Source organism: Hypanus sabinus, chromosome 6, assembly GCF_030144855.1.
Source record: "Hypanus sabinus isolate sHypSab1 chromosome 6, sHypSab1.hap1, whole genome shotgun sequence".
Classification (NCBI taxonomy): Eukaryota; Metazoa; Chordata; class Chondrichthyes; order Myliobatiformes; family Dasyatidae; genus Hypanus; species Hypanus sabinus.
The window spans coordinates 65,482,918-65,501,040 of NC_082711.1; the positions used below are offsets into that span (position 1 = coordinate 65,482,918).

Here is an 18,123-nt window from a genome sequence, read left to right on the forward strand (position 1 = left end):
TTGACCATTGAATGATTCCAGAATCTGAAGTTTGAGTATCTTAGACACTGCTGATCTCCTGGGAGTTTCTTGCACAACAGTCAAGGCTTACGGAAAATGGTGCGACAAACACAAAAAAGGAATCCTGTAAGCAGCAGTTCTGTGGGTAAAATGAGAGTGGTCAGAGGAGAATAGCTAGAGTAGTTCAAGCTAACAGGAAGGTTACAACAGTGGTGTGCAGCACAGCACGTCGAACCTTGAAGTGGATGGACTGCAGCGGTAGAAAACCACAGACATACACTGAGTGGCCTCCAAATATATACTATCCTCCATGTGAAACAGTCATCCCTCAGATTCCTAATAAGTCTTTCCTCCCTCACATTAAACCTATGCTCTCTAGTTCATCGTTCCAGAAACATCGGAAAAAGATCATATGCTTTTACCATTTTTGTGCTCCTCATAATTTTATATACCTTCAGGCTACGTCCACACTACACCAGATAAATCTGTAACCAAAGCTTTTTCTCGTCCCCCGAAAACGGAGCTTTTCAGAAACGCTCTCCAGTGCGTGTAACTTTGAAAACGCTGGATTGGCCGGAGCAATGTGGATGGGGTAACTGGAGAAATCTAAAAACGCTGTCATGACGTGCCAGACCAGATGGTGATGGCAGCATGCCATTTCATTGTTTTCTTGAACGCAGCCTAACAATTTCAGAACAGATGGCGGCGAGACTGAAGCCAGACGAGTTAGAAATGTACTCACCAAATACTTTGACCCATAATTTACTGAATAAATAAGTATGCTCACTTTGCTCTGATTTCTGTCCTTGCTTGTAAGAAGGTGGTTTACCTATTTATGCAAGTACTTCTCTGACAATAGAAGTGTAACAGCCTAATGTAACATTGTATGGAAATACAAGATAATACTGATGCAGACATGTTTTACACATTTGACAAGGTGCTTTATTAATGCAACAGAGTAAGTCAGTTTTTCAATGTTTGTCGTCAGCTGGGTCATACTGTCCATGAACTTCCTGTTGGTTGCCTCCATATGCTCCAATATTTGTTTTTTTTAGTTTTAAGTCCTACTGCGCGAGAGCCAACAGCTGTCCGTTGTTTAAGTTTTTCTCGTCTGTAACTACACAAACACGTACCAAGTCTTTCACGGCGAGATTCAACACCAAATATGTCACTTGGTTTTGATAGACGTGTCCTGCGCATGCCCAGCAGGAGGAGATTCACCGAAATATCCATTTTAATATGGACAGAGATACTTTAAAAAAGGCCTAGTGTGGACGCCTATCATTTTTATGCGAAACCAGCATTTTCAAAATTATCCGGCCTAGTGTAGACGTAGCCTTAGTCTCCTATACTCCAATGAATAAAGTCAAAGCCTGCCCAACCTCTCCCCAAAACCCAGTCCTATCAACATCTTTGTAATTCTTTTCTGCACTCTTTCTAGCTTAATAGTATCTTTCCTAAAGCAGCATGACTAAAACTGAACAGAGTTTTCCAAGTGCAGCCTCTTGTTCAACTGCAACATGTTATTCCAACTTTTATATTCACTGTCCTGACTGGTCAAACCTGTGTGCCAAAAATCTTCTTCATTATGCTTCTCTACCTGTCGTAGAACTAATGTCTCCCTTTTCTACAATTTACCACTGGGCCCTATCTTTCATTGTGAAACTCTTATCCTGCTTTGACTTCCCAAAATGCACCATTTTACATACTTGTATTAAACTCCCTTTGAAAAGGATATCAGCTGCTCTTGCCAGGATTTAAAATGTGATATCTATTTAGTGATGTTACAAAGTACGACAGTGCAAAACCTGACTGAAAAGGATACCTTGGCACCAGCAAGAAGAAACTCTAATGTGCATACCTGTACTAAAGTTGTCACATCCCAGAACACATCATTCCTTAATCTTGCCCTCTCACAGAAATAAAAGATTTACTGTTTAATCGTTCCATTTAATATCAGAGAATGAATACGGTATACAACCTGAAATACTTACTCTTCACAGACATCCACAAAACAGAAGAAAAATCCCAAAGAACAAATGACAGAAAAACGTCAGAACTCAAAGCTCCCCCTCCAGCAGCAAAGCATCAACCCTCTCCCCTCTCCTTTCCCCTACTTGTTCCAGCAGAAAGCGTCCACCCCCACACTGCCCCCAAAGAGACAATGAATGAGAGTCCATCAAAAACCATTCCATAGAAATCTGGAAGGTTTGGTCACAATACCTTGTCACATCTATTAGGCATTCACCAAAAGCTTTCTTTTTTCTTGTACAAAAAGTCTATGTCAGCGAATCTATTTTCTCAGTATTGCCATGATTTTTCATTTTAAAACAAAGCATGCCTTCTGAATTATTACCCATTAATAATGAGATACCAAAAACAGAAATGGAATTGGAAGATCTCACCCTATTCAGAGCTGTAGGACTAGGGATGGATTTTGAAAGGTTGAGTGTGGTGGGTTTAAACTCAATGATCAGATAACGAACTTTCTAAAAAAGCTCTCTATGTAGAAAGTACTTATATGAGTTAGGTTGATTTTTTTTTTCCAGAGAGTAATACCATAGAGTACTGTCCTTTGAGACATAACATGATGTAAACCAGCATCTTCTGGAGAGAAATTGCGATTTGGATCACAAAGCATTCCAGCTTTTCAGTTTTACTCAAGCCATTTTTAAGTCTGCTGTAGATTCTTGTTATTAGCTCACAAGTACAATATGATAGTATTTTGTGGCTGCAAGGATGATAAAAGCTGAACTATATGGAGCTGGAAGTTGTTTCATTTAGCTTTTCTTTGGACACTAATTAGGCCAGGTACAGGCAGCATTTATTTTGCATTCTTGACTTCAGAGCCCATGAAGGGGGACTGCCAGGAGTGAAACTGAAACAATCTGGAGAGAGAAACATCCAAACATCCATCCACCTTCACCTAATTCCATCTGCCCAACATCCCTCCCTTACCTGGATCCACCTATCAACTACCAGCCACTGTCTCTACAATTCCACTCCCCCACCACCACCACAATTCGTCTCCATCCAGCTCTGCCAAAGTCAAAGTAAAATTTATTATTAAAGTACATTTATGTTACCTTATACTACCTTGAGATGAATTTTCTTGCAGGTATTTCCAGGAAGATAAAGTAATACAATCGAATTTATGAAAAGCTATACATGAAAAAGACAAGCAACCAATATGCAAAAGACGAACAGAGCAAATAAAATTAATAATACTGAGAACATGAATTGTAAGGTGTTCTTGAAAGTGGGTCTGTAGGTTGTAGAATCAGTTCAGAGTTGTGGTGAGTGAAGTTATCTATGCTTGTTCAGCAGCCTAATGGTTGTGGGGTATTAACTGTTCCCGAACCTGGTGGTATTGTACCTCATGCCATGTGTGAAGAGAACATAGCCTGGATGGTGAACACTGCTTTCTTGTGGCAGGACTCCATGCAAATGTGCTCAATGGTGGGGAGGGATTTGCTTGTGATAGACTGTGCTGTATCCATCAATTTCTGTGAACTTTTCTGTTCCTGGGCCGTGATGTAACCAGTTAGGATACTCTCCTTTGTGCATCTATAGGAAGTTTTTGGTAACATGCCAAAGTACACAAACTTAGAGCTAACCATTGTGGCTCCCTTGTGACGGCACTTATATTCTGATCACAAGCACATTGCTCTGATATGATAACTAAGACATTTAAAGCTATTGACCCTCTCCATCTCTGATTCCCTAATGAGGACTGCTCATGGACCCCCAACTTCTTCCTCCTTTAGCTGATGATCAGCTGTTTTGTTTTTGTCACATTGAGTGACAGGCGTTGGTGGCACTCTCAACCAGATTTTCTATCACCCTGTTACTTTTTTTTATCTGTCTTCTCCTCCTGTCATTTACCAGACTCTGCTTTAACACTCAATCCCTCCTCACCTGCTCATCGTCACTCTCCTCCCACCACCCCAAAGTAAATCTGGTTCTAACCATGATCTATCAGCCTCGCTCACTTTTGCATATATTTACTGGTTATATTCCCTCTCAGTTCTCAGTTTTGATGCCAGGTCTTGACAGAAATATCGACCATTCCCTTGCCTCCACAGGTGCTGCTTGCTGTTTCAAGTTCTTCTAGCAATTTTATTTTTGCACTGTATTCGCTATTGTTTTAACCTTTTTCATTTACTGGGCTTTGTGGCACACTGCCTGCCAATCAGATGGATCAGGATTGGCCTTGGCAAGACTTAGTATTTTCCTCGTAGTTTGAACAATAACCTTGTGAGCTTATCAACTGAGAAAACTTAAGTTCAATGAAAGCCTGTATTGTTGCACTCTTTGGGCATTCGTTAGAGAACTCAAGTCCACAATAATGAACCACTGTGAAGATTGTGGTGCAGATGTCCTGGAACAGCTCCAGTTCCAAGGATGTTACAATGCTCTCAGTTCTGTGCCACCATCCCACACATGTGGAATGTGGATTCTTTCATATTACGAAACAGGTAAACATGCTCCTAAAGGATTGAATTAGTCTGTCAGTTTCTCAAAGCCTTTATACTCTGAAAGCACCATTTCAGACAAATACTCTTGCTGGCTTTTTTAGTTGCTCCAGGATATTGTGTTTGAAGCTGACAAATGCAGAGCCAGATAACACAAATAGCAGATAAAATTAATCGTCAATGCAACTGTTCTTGTGATGTTACCTAAGATAGTAGGGGATACCATGGTACTTTTGGAAATAGCCATGTGGGATTTTTATTATTTGGCTTGACATATCCATTATGAATGAAAGGTTGCACTTATAAAAAAGTAAATACTGCATTATCAATACTGATTATATATTAATGATTAAGAATTGAACTCAAATCCCCAAATTAAATTTTTCTAAATAGTTCTGAAAAAGGTGAGTGAAGATATAACTTTTTTGCAGCATATTATTTTATTTTTAAAAATATTTTCATTGCACTACATTCAACATTAATGGTGTTGAAGCATTAAAGCAGTATTTCACCTTTGAGTAATTTTATTTGGCATTACAAATACTGCAGAATCTGATTCAAATGCAAGTGTGGTCTGGGAAAACAAGTACAAGTGATCAAATTGCCTAATTTGTGGTGGACTTAATTTATGGCAGAAAAATAAAGAGTTTTTGTTGATGGCTGGACTACATCCTACTGAAGTTCCAAAATTGGATTCCCTTATATACATTAACTTGTTATGGCATACTACATATACTACATTCTTTCAGCATTCTCACCAAGCCAACACAATGATATATGACAAATCATTGTTTCCAACAAGTGACAAAGATATAGTTTCCAATTAATTACATGTTCATTATCTTACCCGTGGATAGGAAACATTTTTTTGATGGCATGGAATGGTTTTGGAGTTCAAGAAATTTCCAGCAAGCAAAAATATTGCACATTATTCTTGGGTGAGCTGGGTCACACACTTTAAACAGGAAATATGCACTCGGACATGCTGTAGACAATATGCCCTGAAACCTTATCTGAATGTTCTGCTGACCTAACTTGCAGCATAAAAGCAACAGGTACCTTATCTGTTTGCTTTTCTGTCCTCTTGCTTGGATCCTGTCTGATGGTAGCTGCAAAAATGGAATGGTTTGGAGATCTTTGATGATAGGTGTTGCTTTCTTGAGTCAGTGCCCCGTGTAGATACTGCCAGTGATGGGGCCCTGAAGTATTGAGCTGAGGTCACTACTCCCTGCAGCTTATGTTCCTGCACATTTGAATTGCTATACCAGGTCAATATACAACCAGTCCGGATGCTTTCAACAGTACATCTGTAGAAGTTTGTTAGAGTGTTCAATGACAAGCCAAACCTCCTTAATCTCCTAACGAAAGCATGCCAGTGTCTTTGCTGTCTCATGATTGCATATGTGCTGGGCCCAGGACAGGACAAGTGATGTGTTAATGCCCGATAATTTAAAGCTGTTTACGCCAGCATTAATTTCCTGTCAGGGTCCGGTCCGGAATCTGCGTTCCGGGTCTCGATCCGGTCCGGGGGCTCCGGACTCCGGACTCCAGGCTCTGCAGTTGTTCCTCCTGTCACCCGTGATCTAGTTAGGACCCTCCTGGCTCAAGGAGACACACCTGTAACTCATTGAGCTGCAGGTGTTTATAAGGGGCCTTGGGACTGGGACCAGGAGGGTGGTCGTTTTGTTCTGCTTCCTGTTCTCCGCCGGCTCCGAACTCTTCTCTGCATTCTGTTATCCTGCCTGGGCTCAGACCTACTCTTCATCATGCTTCTCTGCCCCGTACCAGTACTGCCAGGTTGGTCCTCTCCCCCACCTTTCTTCCCATGCGCTGGTCCCGCTTCTCCGCTCGTTTGTGTTGTTCACACAGTCGCACTGTCTGCCGGTCTTTCCTGATTTTGCTGTTATCATGACTTTTGTGTTGGTCACCCTGGACCTATGCCCGTTCCTACCCCTTGCCTCCGTCGGGCAGGGCCGGCCGACCTGCTGCTGCCCGGTAGTGGTTCCGTCTGTTCCTACCCCTTGCCTCCGTTGGGCAGGTCTGGCCGGTCTGCCGCTGCCTGGCGGTGGTTCTGCCCGTTCCTTTCCCTTGCCTCCGTTGGGCAGGTCCGGCCGGTCTGCCGCTGCCTGGCGGTGGTTCTGCCCGTTCCTTTCCCTTGCCTCTGTCGGGCAGACCCGGCCGGTCTGCCGCTGCCTGGCCGGGGTTCTGCCCCGTCCTCCTCTTCCACCCGAACCCTGGGGTTGTGCCCCACACCCACCTAGGGGTCCACGTCGTGCCCAGTCCTCCGGTGTTTCTGCCTGGGAGGCGTCCCTACCCGGATACATGCGGCCCACCCCGGGAGGGCTCTCCGCCAGCCTATCTAGCCACCTAGACCTGCCTGCCTGAACCCCGGGGACCTATCTGCCTGCCTGCCTGCCTGAACCCCGGGAGCCTGTCTACCTGAACTCGAACTCGGGACCCCGCTCTGCTCTGCCTGCCTGAACTTCGGGAGTCGCTCCGCTCTGCCTGCCTGAACTTTGGGAGCCCGTTCCGTTCTGCCTGCCTGAACTCCGGGAGCCCGCTCCGCTCTGCCTGCCTGAACTCCATCTACCTGAACCCCAGCTCTACCCTTAAATGCCATGGCATCCCCATCCTGCCCTCCCCCTAGTACTTCAGCGTCTGCGTCCTGTATTTGGGTCCATCTGGGCTCGTTCCTGACATTTCCGCCAATGTAGTTTGACGCATGTTCATCCTCCTTCCCCTTCCTGAAGTCACCAATCTGCTCTTTTATTTTGGCTGACACTGAGTGAAAGGTAGTTCTTGTGGCATCATTCAACCAAGTGACTTATCTCTGATAAATGGATTCATTGCCACCTGTGATTTGTCTTACAACAGTGGTGTTGTTGGTGGATTTGAAAATGGCCTTGGAGTGGTGCATGGAGAGTAGAATGGGGGTTAAGCACTCAGCCTTCAGAGGCACCTGTGTTGATGATGTTGTTACTGTTACGAAATCCCGTAACTGGATCACTTACCAGCAAAGATAGAGAGGTCCGTTGAAGTCTGATGGTACTATTTTTAAAAGTCTTTATTTATGAAGGGGCACAAAAATAAGATTAATACAAACATTCAGATAATATACGTCATCACTACTCAATCTAAAAGCGTGGGTCTAATAATGACCATCAATAAGAAACGGCTCGATCGTTTATCTAGGGCAGGGGTTGGTAACCCGCGGCTCCGGAGCCGCATGTGACTCTTTCATCTCTGTGCTGCGGCTCCCTGTGGCTTCGGAAAATAAATGATGAGTATTTAATTAAAATGTATTTTATGTTAGTTTGTTAGTTTTTGAAATGTAATTCTAAATTTGAAGATTATGGTGATCTTGTACAATCTAAATAAAACGTGTTTTTTGTCGCTATTAATATACATCACCACTGCCAATGCCTGACACCCGCCAGTGCGCGATTTCTTTAATTTTTCGATCCAAGGTAGGCTAACTATGGAGAATTCTAAAAAAAGAAAAGTGACTGAAGAAAACAGAACGTTTAATGATGCGTGGGCAGATTCATTTGCTTTCACTGCTGACGAGACTGGTTTACCGGTATGCTTAATATGCAATGAGAAACTAGCAAACAACAAAAAGTCAAATGTCGCAAGACATTTCCAGAATAAACACGCAGCCTTTGCTCGAAAATATCCGGTTGGAGATGAGAGAAATAAAGCCGTTTCGGAACTGATGCGGAAGGTTGATCTGAGCAAAAATCATTTCAAGAAGTGGATGAAGTCTGGAAAATCAACTAATTATGCTGGTCTTGTTGCCGCTCAGGAAATAGTCAGGCACGGGCTGCAGTTTACAGATGGTGAATATATAAAAGAATCTTTCATTAAGATTTCAGAACATCTATTCACGGACTTTAAAAACAAGAGTGAAATTGTGCAGAAAATCAGAGATATGCCCCTCTCTGCAAAGACTGTCAAAGACAGAACCATAAAAATGGCAGAAGACATCACAAGACAGCAAATTAAAGACATCAATTCAGCTGTGGCCTACTCGATTGCCTGTGACGAGTCTAAAGTCAAAGGTGATATTGAACAAATAGCGCTGTTCTGCCGGTATGTAAACTCTGCCGGGCCACAGGAAGAAATGATTGAGTTGATACTTCTAAAAGGCCAAACACGTGGGGAGTACATCTGTGAGGCTGTCTTGAATTGTTTAAGAGCCAAAGGGATAAAGACCACCCACCTGGTGTCAGTAGTTACTGATGGGGCACCAAGTATGACAGGAGCGCACAAGCGATTTGTGGCTTTACTGCAGAAGTCGCTGGACAGAAAGCTGCTGACTTTTCACTGCATCTTGCACCAAGAGGCACTGTGCGCTCAAACATTTCCTCTGGAATGCACAGAAGTAATGGATGTTGTCATTCAGATTGTCAATAAAATAATGGCAAAACATTTAAATCACCGTCAATTCCGTTTGTTACTGGACGAACTGGAAAGCGCATATTCTGATCTCCTGCTGCACAGCAAAGTCCCGTGGCTGTCCAGAGGGGAGGTGCTGAAATGCTTTGTCGCCTATTATTTTACGTATATTCATATTTTTTCATTGTTCAGTTAAATAGTCCTTTTATTTTTCAGGTTGACAGCTGGCTGACATTATTTTTGGTTTGCTGCTGGCGGACAATTTAAATTCGGCGTTTTTCATAAATACAAGAAGGACTCAAATAGACATTGAGTATTTTACTTAAAAGTAACCTTCAACTCAATGTCTTTTTATCGGAGTTCAACAGGTTTTTGTTGCATGCAGAAATGTAATTTTGTTTTCTCTGCAGGAGTTCATCGATTTCATAAATGCAACACATTATAGTTTGTTTATACATAGCATAAAGGCAAAAAATACTTCATATGCAGTGTTATTTCATTTTTCATTTTAAATGTCAAACGGGTTTTGTGGCTCCCAGTGTTTTCTGTGGGAAACGGGTCCAAATGGCTCTTTCAGTGGTAAAGGTTGCCAACCCCTGGTCTAGGGGATAATATATTGTCCGATGGAAATATAAAAGTCACTCAGTTCCTGCAGGCTTCAGCCTTTTGGGGGACCACTGGGTTTTCACTTGTTGGAGAGAGAGTGAGATTGGTGAGAAAAGAAACTTGCCTGGGTCTTTTATGAAGCAAATCCGTTGAATCAGGGGAGCGGTCTTCCTCGTTGTTAGCTAAAAGCTGGTTTCTGTGGTTCCAGTCACTGATTCCTGCCGCGGAATCGAACGCACGTGACTTCCTTCAAATGGCTTCCCGCTACTACAGGATCGTTAGCATTTCTTCTGGTGCGTCTGAAGGGGGTGTTCCCCCAGACTCTCTTTTATACTGCCTCACAGGGTCTCAGATGTCAATCAGGTTGGGATGATGCAAGCTCTTTCTCAACCAGCCCACTTTGCCCGAGGGCTTGCACGTAGCATAGTCACCAATCCACAAATGTGGTCTCCAGGAGACAATGGTCAATGTTGCATTATTTTGCATCGCGGTGGAATGAGGTATTCAGGACGTCTCTATCTCCCATTTCCTGGGTCTCCTGAATGGACTCAATAGTGATCTTGCGATTCTCACAAAGGAGGGGGCTACCCGCACCCTTCGGCCCCTCAGAGATGTGGTACATTCATAACATTACCAATCCTTAATGTCTTTTGAAGATATAAGGAAAGACTGAGTGTGCCTTTCCTTACTTTTAAATGTGCACATTCCTTAAACTTTAACTCCATTGTAGTCAGGCCGCAGGTGTAGAGCATAGAAGATAGCAGGGTACAGGCCCTTTGGCCCATGATGATGTGCCAATCTTTTAACCTTCTCTAATAACAATCTAATGCTTCCCTCCCACATAGCCCTTCAGTTTTCCTTCATCCGTACATTGGGACTTTCTGCTAACTATTCCAACTGAATAGTCCCAAAATACTTGGGATTGTTGTTTCCATGACAGAACAGAATGACTTTGCTGAAATAATCATTTATTCTAATTACTGAAACAGGTTTTGCTAGAACTGTAAAATTGAAGACTTTTGGCTTGTGGTCTTGGTATATTAACTAAAGAGCTTTTAATACATTTTATAACAGACATGTGTACTTTAAGGTCATCCAACCTCACTGGCCATAATTGGGGCCTCATAAACATAATACCTTGTATTAGTCATACCTCAAAGTAACACATAAACTTTGGGAAATATTAAGCAATTACTTTAATTAAACATAACCAATGGAGTGCAAAGTCAAAGAGGTAATGATAATTCTACATTAATAATTATTAAAGCCACAGAGAAAGGGGAAAAAAGTATCAGACGTGCACATTTAAAAAAAATTGACACAGTGTGGAACCAACCACTCCGGTTCAATAAACTGTGTCACCCAGCAACCCATCGATTTAGCCCCAGCCTAATCACTGGCAAATTTACAATGACCAATTAACCTATTAACCGGTATGTCTTTGGACCACGGGAGGAAACCCTTGCAGATGTGGGGAGAGTGTATAAGCTCCTTTCAGACAGCACCGTAGCTGAAGTCTGAACTTCAATGCCCTGAGCTGTAATAGACTCATGCTAATCACTACATTACCACGGTGTCCAATCTAAGATTGCAATCTTATATTGTGGTGTAAATGTAATGGAACCATTTAACTGCTGTGCTGAAAATTCTGCTTTTCTATCTGTTCATCAAAAATCTAACTAAATCTGGTTTGATTCATTTTATTCTATTATTTTCTCTTAATTTATATATCAAAAACTTAAAAACTGAAACAAAACATGCCAAAAAATGGCTTGATATGACTTTAATTTTTGAGCTGCTTAAATATACATTAATAATAATATGACCTTATATGTACTGTAGGTGACTGAAGCTCTGATGTGACACACATCAATTAAAAATTAACTTCAGTGTCTCCAACAGCACATACTATTAATGGGAAAGGTTCTTAAGATGTGATCCTACTGGTTAAGGAAGATAGACTTAAAAAATTAAATAATTTTGTACAGCATTGAATTTTCTTTTTTGATAAGGAAGTCACAAAATTGTTTCAATGTAGCTAAGCTCCCTGAACCTTAAATTGTAAATAATGGGATTTATCTTCTTTTAAACTATGCTCTATTTCCTTCTGGTTAGCTTTTCCATATTACTTGTGGGAAATTTATTTACTTTTCACCTGGAGTTTACTATTCTGTCCCAATTACAATTCAGGCAAACGTATTGTTCACTCAATCATTTATCTTTTCGTGCTGTCTTTTGGCTCACCCATAGTTTTGTTTGTTTCTGTGCTTACATGAGTTAATACCTTTCCTAATATTCTAGATGTAAGCATGTCCTAGGAATATATTAAGCATTTGTTCCCTAAGAATAAGCATAATAAATTTGGGATTTATTATTAGATGCTCAGATTATTATTTAATTAAGGGTTAGGTTGAAACAGATGCTTGAGCCCGAATTATTAATATGCATACAATGTTTTGTTTATACTTCTTATTCCTTTAGCCCATTACACCACCCACGGTGAAAAAGTTCTCCAATTGCAGGAATCCCAAGCCTGGGGCTGCCACAATTTTCTACGGCAAAGCAAATGATCCTGATGTGGCATCACTTTTGCAACATGGAGTTTCTAGCAAATCTTCTCATTCTGTAAGTATTTGTTGAAATGTTGCAATATTACTTTGCTTTATCCTGACAGTTTTGCAAGCCATTTTTTGTTCTTATGTTTTTTTAAATATGAAAGGCACTGAAAAACCTGATACATTATATTTACAATAGTAATTCTATGGAAAACTACAACACAATCCTTGGGTCTAATGTGTTGCATATACAGTATATGAGTACAATACCCAACATTAGTACATAGAACATAGAAATTTACAGCACATTACAGGCCCTTCGACCCACAATGTTGTGTTGACCAGGTAACCTACTCTAGGAACTGCCTAGAATTTCCCGACCGCATAGCCCTCTAATTTTCTAAGCTCCATGTTCTTATCTAAGAAGCTCTTAAAAGACCCTACTTTATCTGCATTCTACGCACCCACCACTCTCTGTGTGAAAACTTAGCCCTGACATCCCTTCAATACCTATTTCCAGGCAGCTTAAAATTGTGCCTCCTTGTGTTAGCCATTTCAGCTCTGGGAAACACGATCAATGCCCCTCATCATCTTATACACCTCTAATGTCACCTCTCATCTTCCTATTCTCATAAGGTACACCCTCCAATCCAGGTAACATTCTTGTAACTCTCCTCTGCACTCTCTCTGCAGTATCCACATCCTTCCCATAGTGAGGTGATCAAAACTGAACACAGTACTCCAAGTGAGGTCTGACCAAGGTCTTGTATAGCTGTAACATTACCTCCTGGCTCTTAGACTCAATCCCACAGTTGATGAATGCCAACATGCCATATGCCTTCTTAACAACATTGTCAACCTGAACAGCTGCTTTGAGTACCCTATCGACACAGATCCCAAGATCTCTCAGGTACTCCATACTGCCAAGAGTCTTACCATTTATATTATATTCTGTCTCACCTCCCAAAATGAACCACTTCATACTTATCAAGGTTGAAGCCCATCTGAAACTTCTCAGCCCAGTTCTGCATCCTATCGATGTTCCGCATTAAACTCTGAGAACCCTCCAGACTACCCACAACACCTCCAACCTTTGTGTCATTAGCAAACTTACTAACCCACCCTTCTACTTTTTCAGCCAGGTCAATTATAAAAATCACAAAGAGGAGGGGGTCCCAGAACAGATCCCTGTGGAACACCACTGGTCACTGACCTCCATGCAGAATACAAACCATCTACAGCCACGCTTTACCTCTGTGGACAAGCCAATTCTGGAACCACGAAGCAAGGTTTCCTTGGATCCCATTCCTTGCATGGGGAGCCTTGTCAAATGCCTTACTGAAATCCATAAACACTGCATCCACTGCTCTACCTTCATCAATGTGTTTTGTTACTTCCTCAAAGAATTCGATCAGGCTTGTAAGGCACTACCTGCCCATGTCGAAGCTATGCTGACTATCCCTAATCAGATTATGTCTCTCCAAATGGTCATAAATCTTGACTCTCAGGATCTTCTGCAACAACTTGCCCACCACTGAAGTCACACTGACTGGTCTATAATTTCCTGGGTTATCTCTGCTTCCTTTCTTGAACCAGGGAACAACACTTGCAACCCTCCAATCCTCCGGTACTTCTCCCGTCCCTATTGATGATGCAAAGATCATAATAAGAGGCTCAGCAATCTCCTTCCTCACTTCCCATAGTAGCCTGTGGTTATCTCATCTGATCCCAGTGATTTATCTAATTAATGCTTTTTAAAAGCTCCAGCACATCCTCCTTCTTAATGGCTATATGCGCAAACATTTCAGTCTGTTGTAAGTCATCCCTATAATTGCCAAGGTATTTTTCCCTGATGAATACTGAAGCAAAGTATTCATTAAGTACCTCTACTACTTCCTCTGACTCCATGCACTCATTTCCACTATCGCACCTGATTGGTCCTATTCTCAAATGCACACCCTCCTGCTCTTTACATACTTGTAGAATGCTTTAGGGCTTCCTTAATCCTGTCCGCCAAGGCCTCCTCATGGCCCCTTCTGGCTCTCCTAATTCCTTTCTTAAGCACCTTTCTAGCAACCTTGTAATTTTTTAGAGCTCTAACAGTACCTAGTTTCTTGAACCTTTTGTAAACTTTTCTTCGCAACTAGATTTTCTACATACTTCATACACCATGGTTCTTTTAGTCTACCTTCTTTTCCCTGCCTCAATGGAAAATACCTATGCAAAACTACATGCAAATATTCCCTGTACATTTGCCACATTTCTGCCGGGCATTTCCCTGAGGATATCTGTTCCTGATTTATGCTTCCAAGTTCCTGCCTAATGGCATCATATTTTCCCCTACCCCAATTAAATGTTTTACCAAACTTTCTGCTGTATCCCTCTCTAGCACTACGGTGAAGAAGATAGAGTTATGGTCACTACCTCCAAAATGCTCTCCCACCAAGAGATCTAACACTTGACCAGGTTTATTTCCCAATACCAAATCAAATACAGTCTCTCCTCTAGTTGGTTTAACTATATATATTTCAGGAAACCTTCCTGAACAGACCTAACAAACTCCACCGCATCTAAACCCCTTGCGCTAAGGAGATGCCAATCAATATTAGGAAAGTTAAAATCTCTCATCCCAACAGTCCTATTATTATTGCACTGTTCCAGAATCTGCCTCCCTATCTGCTTCTCGATACCCCTGTAACTATTGGGGGGGGGGGGTCTATAAAAAACACCCAGTAGAGTTATTGCCCCTTTCTTGTTTCTGGCTTCCACCCACACTGACTCAGTAGACCATCTCTCCATGACTTCCTCCTTTTCTGCAGCAGTGACACTATTCATAATTAGCAATGCCACACCCTCACCTCTTTTGCCTCTGTCTCTGTTCTTTTTGAAGCATCTAAAGCCTGGTACATTCAGCAGCCATTCCTGATCCTGAGACATCCAAGTCTCTGCAATGGCACAACATTACAGTTCCATGTATTGATCTATATTCTAAGTTCATCCACCTTGTTTATGATACACCTTGCATTAAAATAAAATATCTCAAACCATCAGGCTGAGTGAATCTTTGCTCTAACATCTGCCTATGCTTCCTCACAAACTCCCTACAAGCTGTCTCTACTCGTGCGCCAACCTCCCCATCCTTGGCCTCTTCACTTCCGTTCCCACCCCCTACCAATCTAGCTTAAACCCTCTCCAATAGTCTTAGCAAACCTCCTTGCCAGGATATTGATCCCCTTTGGATTCAAGTGCAACCTGTCCTTATTGTACTGGTTACACCTGCCCCAGAAGAGATCCAAATGATCCAGAAATCTGAATCCTTGTCCCCAGCTCCAAACCCTCAGCCATGCATTTATCCTCCACCTCACTCTATTCCTATACTCACTGTCGTGTGGCACAGACAGTAATCTCAAGATTATTACCTTTGAGGTCCTGCTGCTCAGCTTCTTTCTCAGCTCCCTGTAGCCTATTTTCAGGACCTGCACTCTTTATCTACCTATGTCATTGGTACCAACATTTACCACTGGCTGCTCACCCTCCCATTTCAGGATATCATGGATGCGCTTAGATGCATCACGAACCCTGGCACCTGGGAGGCAAACAACCATCCATGTTCCTTTTTCCTGTCCACAGAATCACCTATCTGTCCCCCTAACTGTAGTCCCCTATTACAGCCGCCTTCCTCTTCTGTTCCGTACCCTTCTGAGCCACAGGGACAGAGTCAGTGCCACTGTTGTTTCTCCCAGGTAGGTTGATCCCCCCCACCCCCAACAGCACTCCAAATGGAGAACTTATTGTTAAGGAGGACAGCCACCACCTGATGCCCTCCCTTCCCTCTCCTGATGGTCACTCACTTACCTGCCTCCTGTAACCCCAGGGTGGCTACCTTCCTGTAGCTCCTGTCTATCACTGCTTCACTCTCCCTAACAAGCCAAAGGTCATCGAGCTGCTGTTCCAATTCCCTAACACAGTCTCCAAAGAGCTGCAGCTCGATGCACCTGGTGCAGATGTGGCCATCAGGGAGGTTGGAGGTCTGGACATCCCACATCTGACCCAGAACAGAAAACTGGCCTTCTGGTCATACCCACTATTCTAATGCTCCAAGCCCCTTGAGACAATCCTTTTTTATACTCTGCTCCCTGACCTGTGCAAAACTGTCTTTCTCTTTGAACTGATTGGTTCATCGCTAATGTGTTGAGCCCTGCAAAACACTCCTTTTTTAAACTTTTCCCCTGACTTGTATGAAGCTCTCCCTCCCTTCAAATCGATTGGTCCACCGCTAATTATTGTTGGAGAATATTGTTGAAATTAGTATTGCTCAATGTTGAACCCTGGTACTGAAGTCCAGCATTGGAGTTATATCAGGAGTTAACAGTTGACACCAAATTTGGGGCTTCAATATTCTTATATATATGCTGAGAGAATGTTTCACCTTGCAGAATCCAGAACTAGGTGCATGGTTTCAGAAAAAGCAGGTCACCAATTAATGATGGTGATGAAGAAGAATATTTTATCCAAGGATTGTAAATCTTTGGCATTTTCTTCCCAAGAGAGCTATACATACAAATCAACAAATGTATTCAAAGCAGAGACAGAAAATTTGGCTCTCTGGGGAAATAATGGGTTAGGAAGAATAGGAAGGATGGTGGTCCTGAGACCAAAATTGGATCAGTCTGTATCACAATGACTGGTTAAACACATCTGAGTGGTCCCATGCACACTCTCGCTGGGTTATTCTTCTGAAATCCTGAACAACCTGGCATCAAGCACAGATCAATAATTACATTCAATATAAGACATTCAGATTTTGTTATAAAATTTGATCCATACTGTATAAATGATTCACACATTGGAACCCTGCAACCCTTACTTGAAGCACAAAATGTCATAAATGTAAATTACTGCAATAACACTAGATTTTCTTCAAATTTATCTTATGTTAAAAATTAAGCAAAATGTCAATTCATAGTTTGAATTTTGTTTGCATGCTTCAATAAACAAACTTGATTCTTTTAGTGTTTCACCCATCTAAAGATCTGGAAAGTTTGGGTAAAAATAGGTAAAATGATTATATGATCCTTTATACTGTCAATAAATGGGGACTTCTTAGACATGATCTTGAATAGTGGAATATTATTCAAAAATGCTCAATTAATTGTCACTAGGCTGCAGTGACAATTGTACAGCTTAAAATGATAGTCAATGTAATTTTTCACTGGAGCATTTGCAACAGATGTTTGAAGGACAACTGCTCTGCTTATTTTCACTGATAATATCAGGGGAAGATGAGCAAGTAATACATCTGGAGAGCTCCATTGTCTTTATTAAATAATACTATGGAAATTCTGCTCTCTGCCCAAATCAAGTAAGTATGACTCCAGTTTTATAACCGTAATTTTGCCAGTGCAATATTTCTTCATTACCTCTTTGGAGTGTCAATATTAATTGTTTTCAAGTCCTCATGTGGACTCTAATCTTTAACTGTAGACCCAGCAACAATTTTGGTGGCAGTGAAGTCGAGCAGTAGATGGAAAAATGGACCTCTAAGAATGAAGAAGTGCAGGGATTTAACCACTACTAGAAAATAAATCAACAATTATGTGATTGTCAAAAATAACCATGCTGTAACTTTAGTTTACTTTGTCATTTAGGTTGCTTCTTTGATAAATCCTCCAATGAAGACACGGGTTCAGCACATACTCTCAGAGAAAATTGCTGCAGCTTATCCAAGCCATCAACGAGCTCCACTGGGAAAGTCTCATGATCAAGCACCAGGACTACCCAAGGGACTAGATATATATAATACCACATTTGGGAAAAGAGTAACTAAAGGTGCTAATAAACAGACAAGTTTGTTTTAAATGACTATAATAATAGACAAACTGAAATATTTTATGTTTTGATAAATATCTGAGGTAATGGGTAAGGATGCAATTTTAAAAGAGTTATGAGAACAGAACCATAACTTTCATGTACTGTATGTTGTTAAAAAGGCATACATTATCCATTGCTTTTTTAATTGGAGGTATTGAATACAAAATCAAGCATGCAATGCTAACCTGTAGATCCCAAATGGGATGCAGCTGGGTATT

The 18,123-nt window shown here is 41.6% G+C and overlaps 1 protein-coding gene across 1 annotated transcript in view; it reads left to right on the forward strand.

The window, feature by feature from the left end:
* Positions 1 to 18,123, forward strand: part of efhb (EF-hand domain family, member B) — an 85,126-nt gene that overhangs the window by 17,938 nt on the left and 49,065 nt on the right. The window contains exons 3-4 of the mRNA XM_059972344.1: positions 11,961 to 12,104; positions 17,683 to 17,863. Of these exons, the coding sequence (XP_059828327.1) occupies positions 11,961 to 12,104; positions 17,683 to 17,863 (325 nt within the window). The remainder of the gene's footprint in view (positions 1 to 11,960; positions 12,105 to 17,682; positions 17,864 to 18,123) is intronic.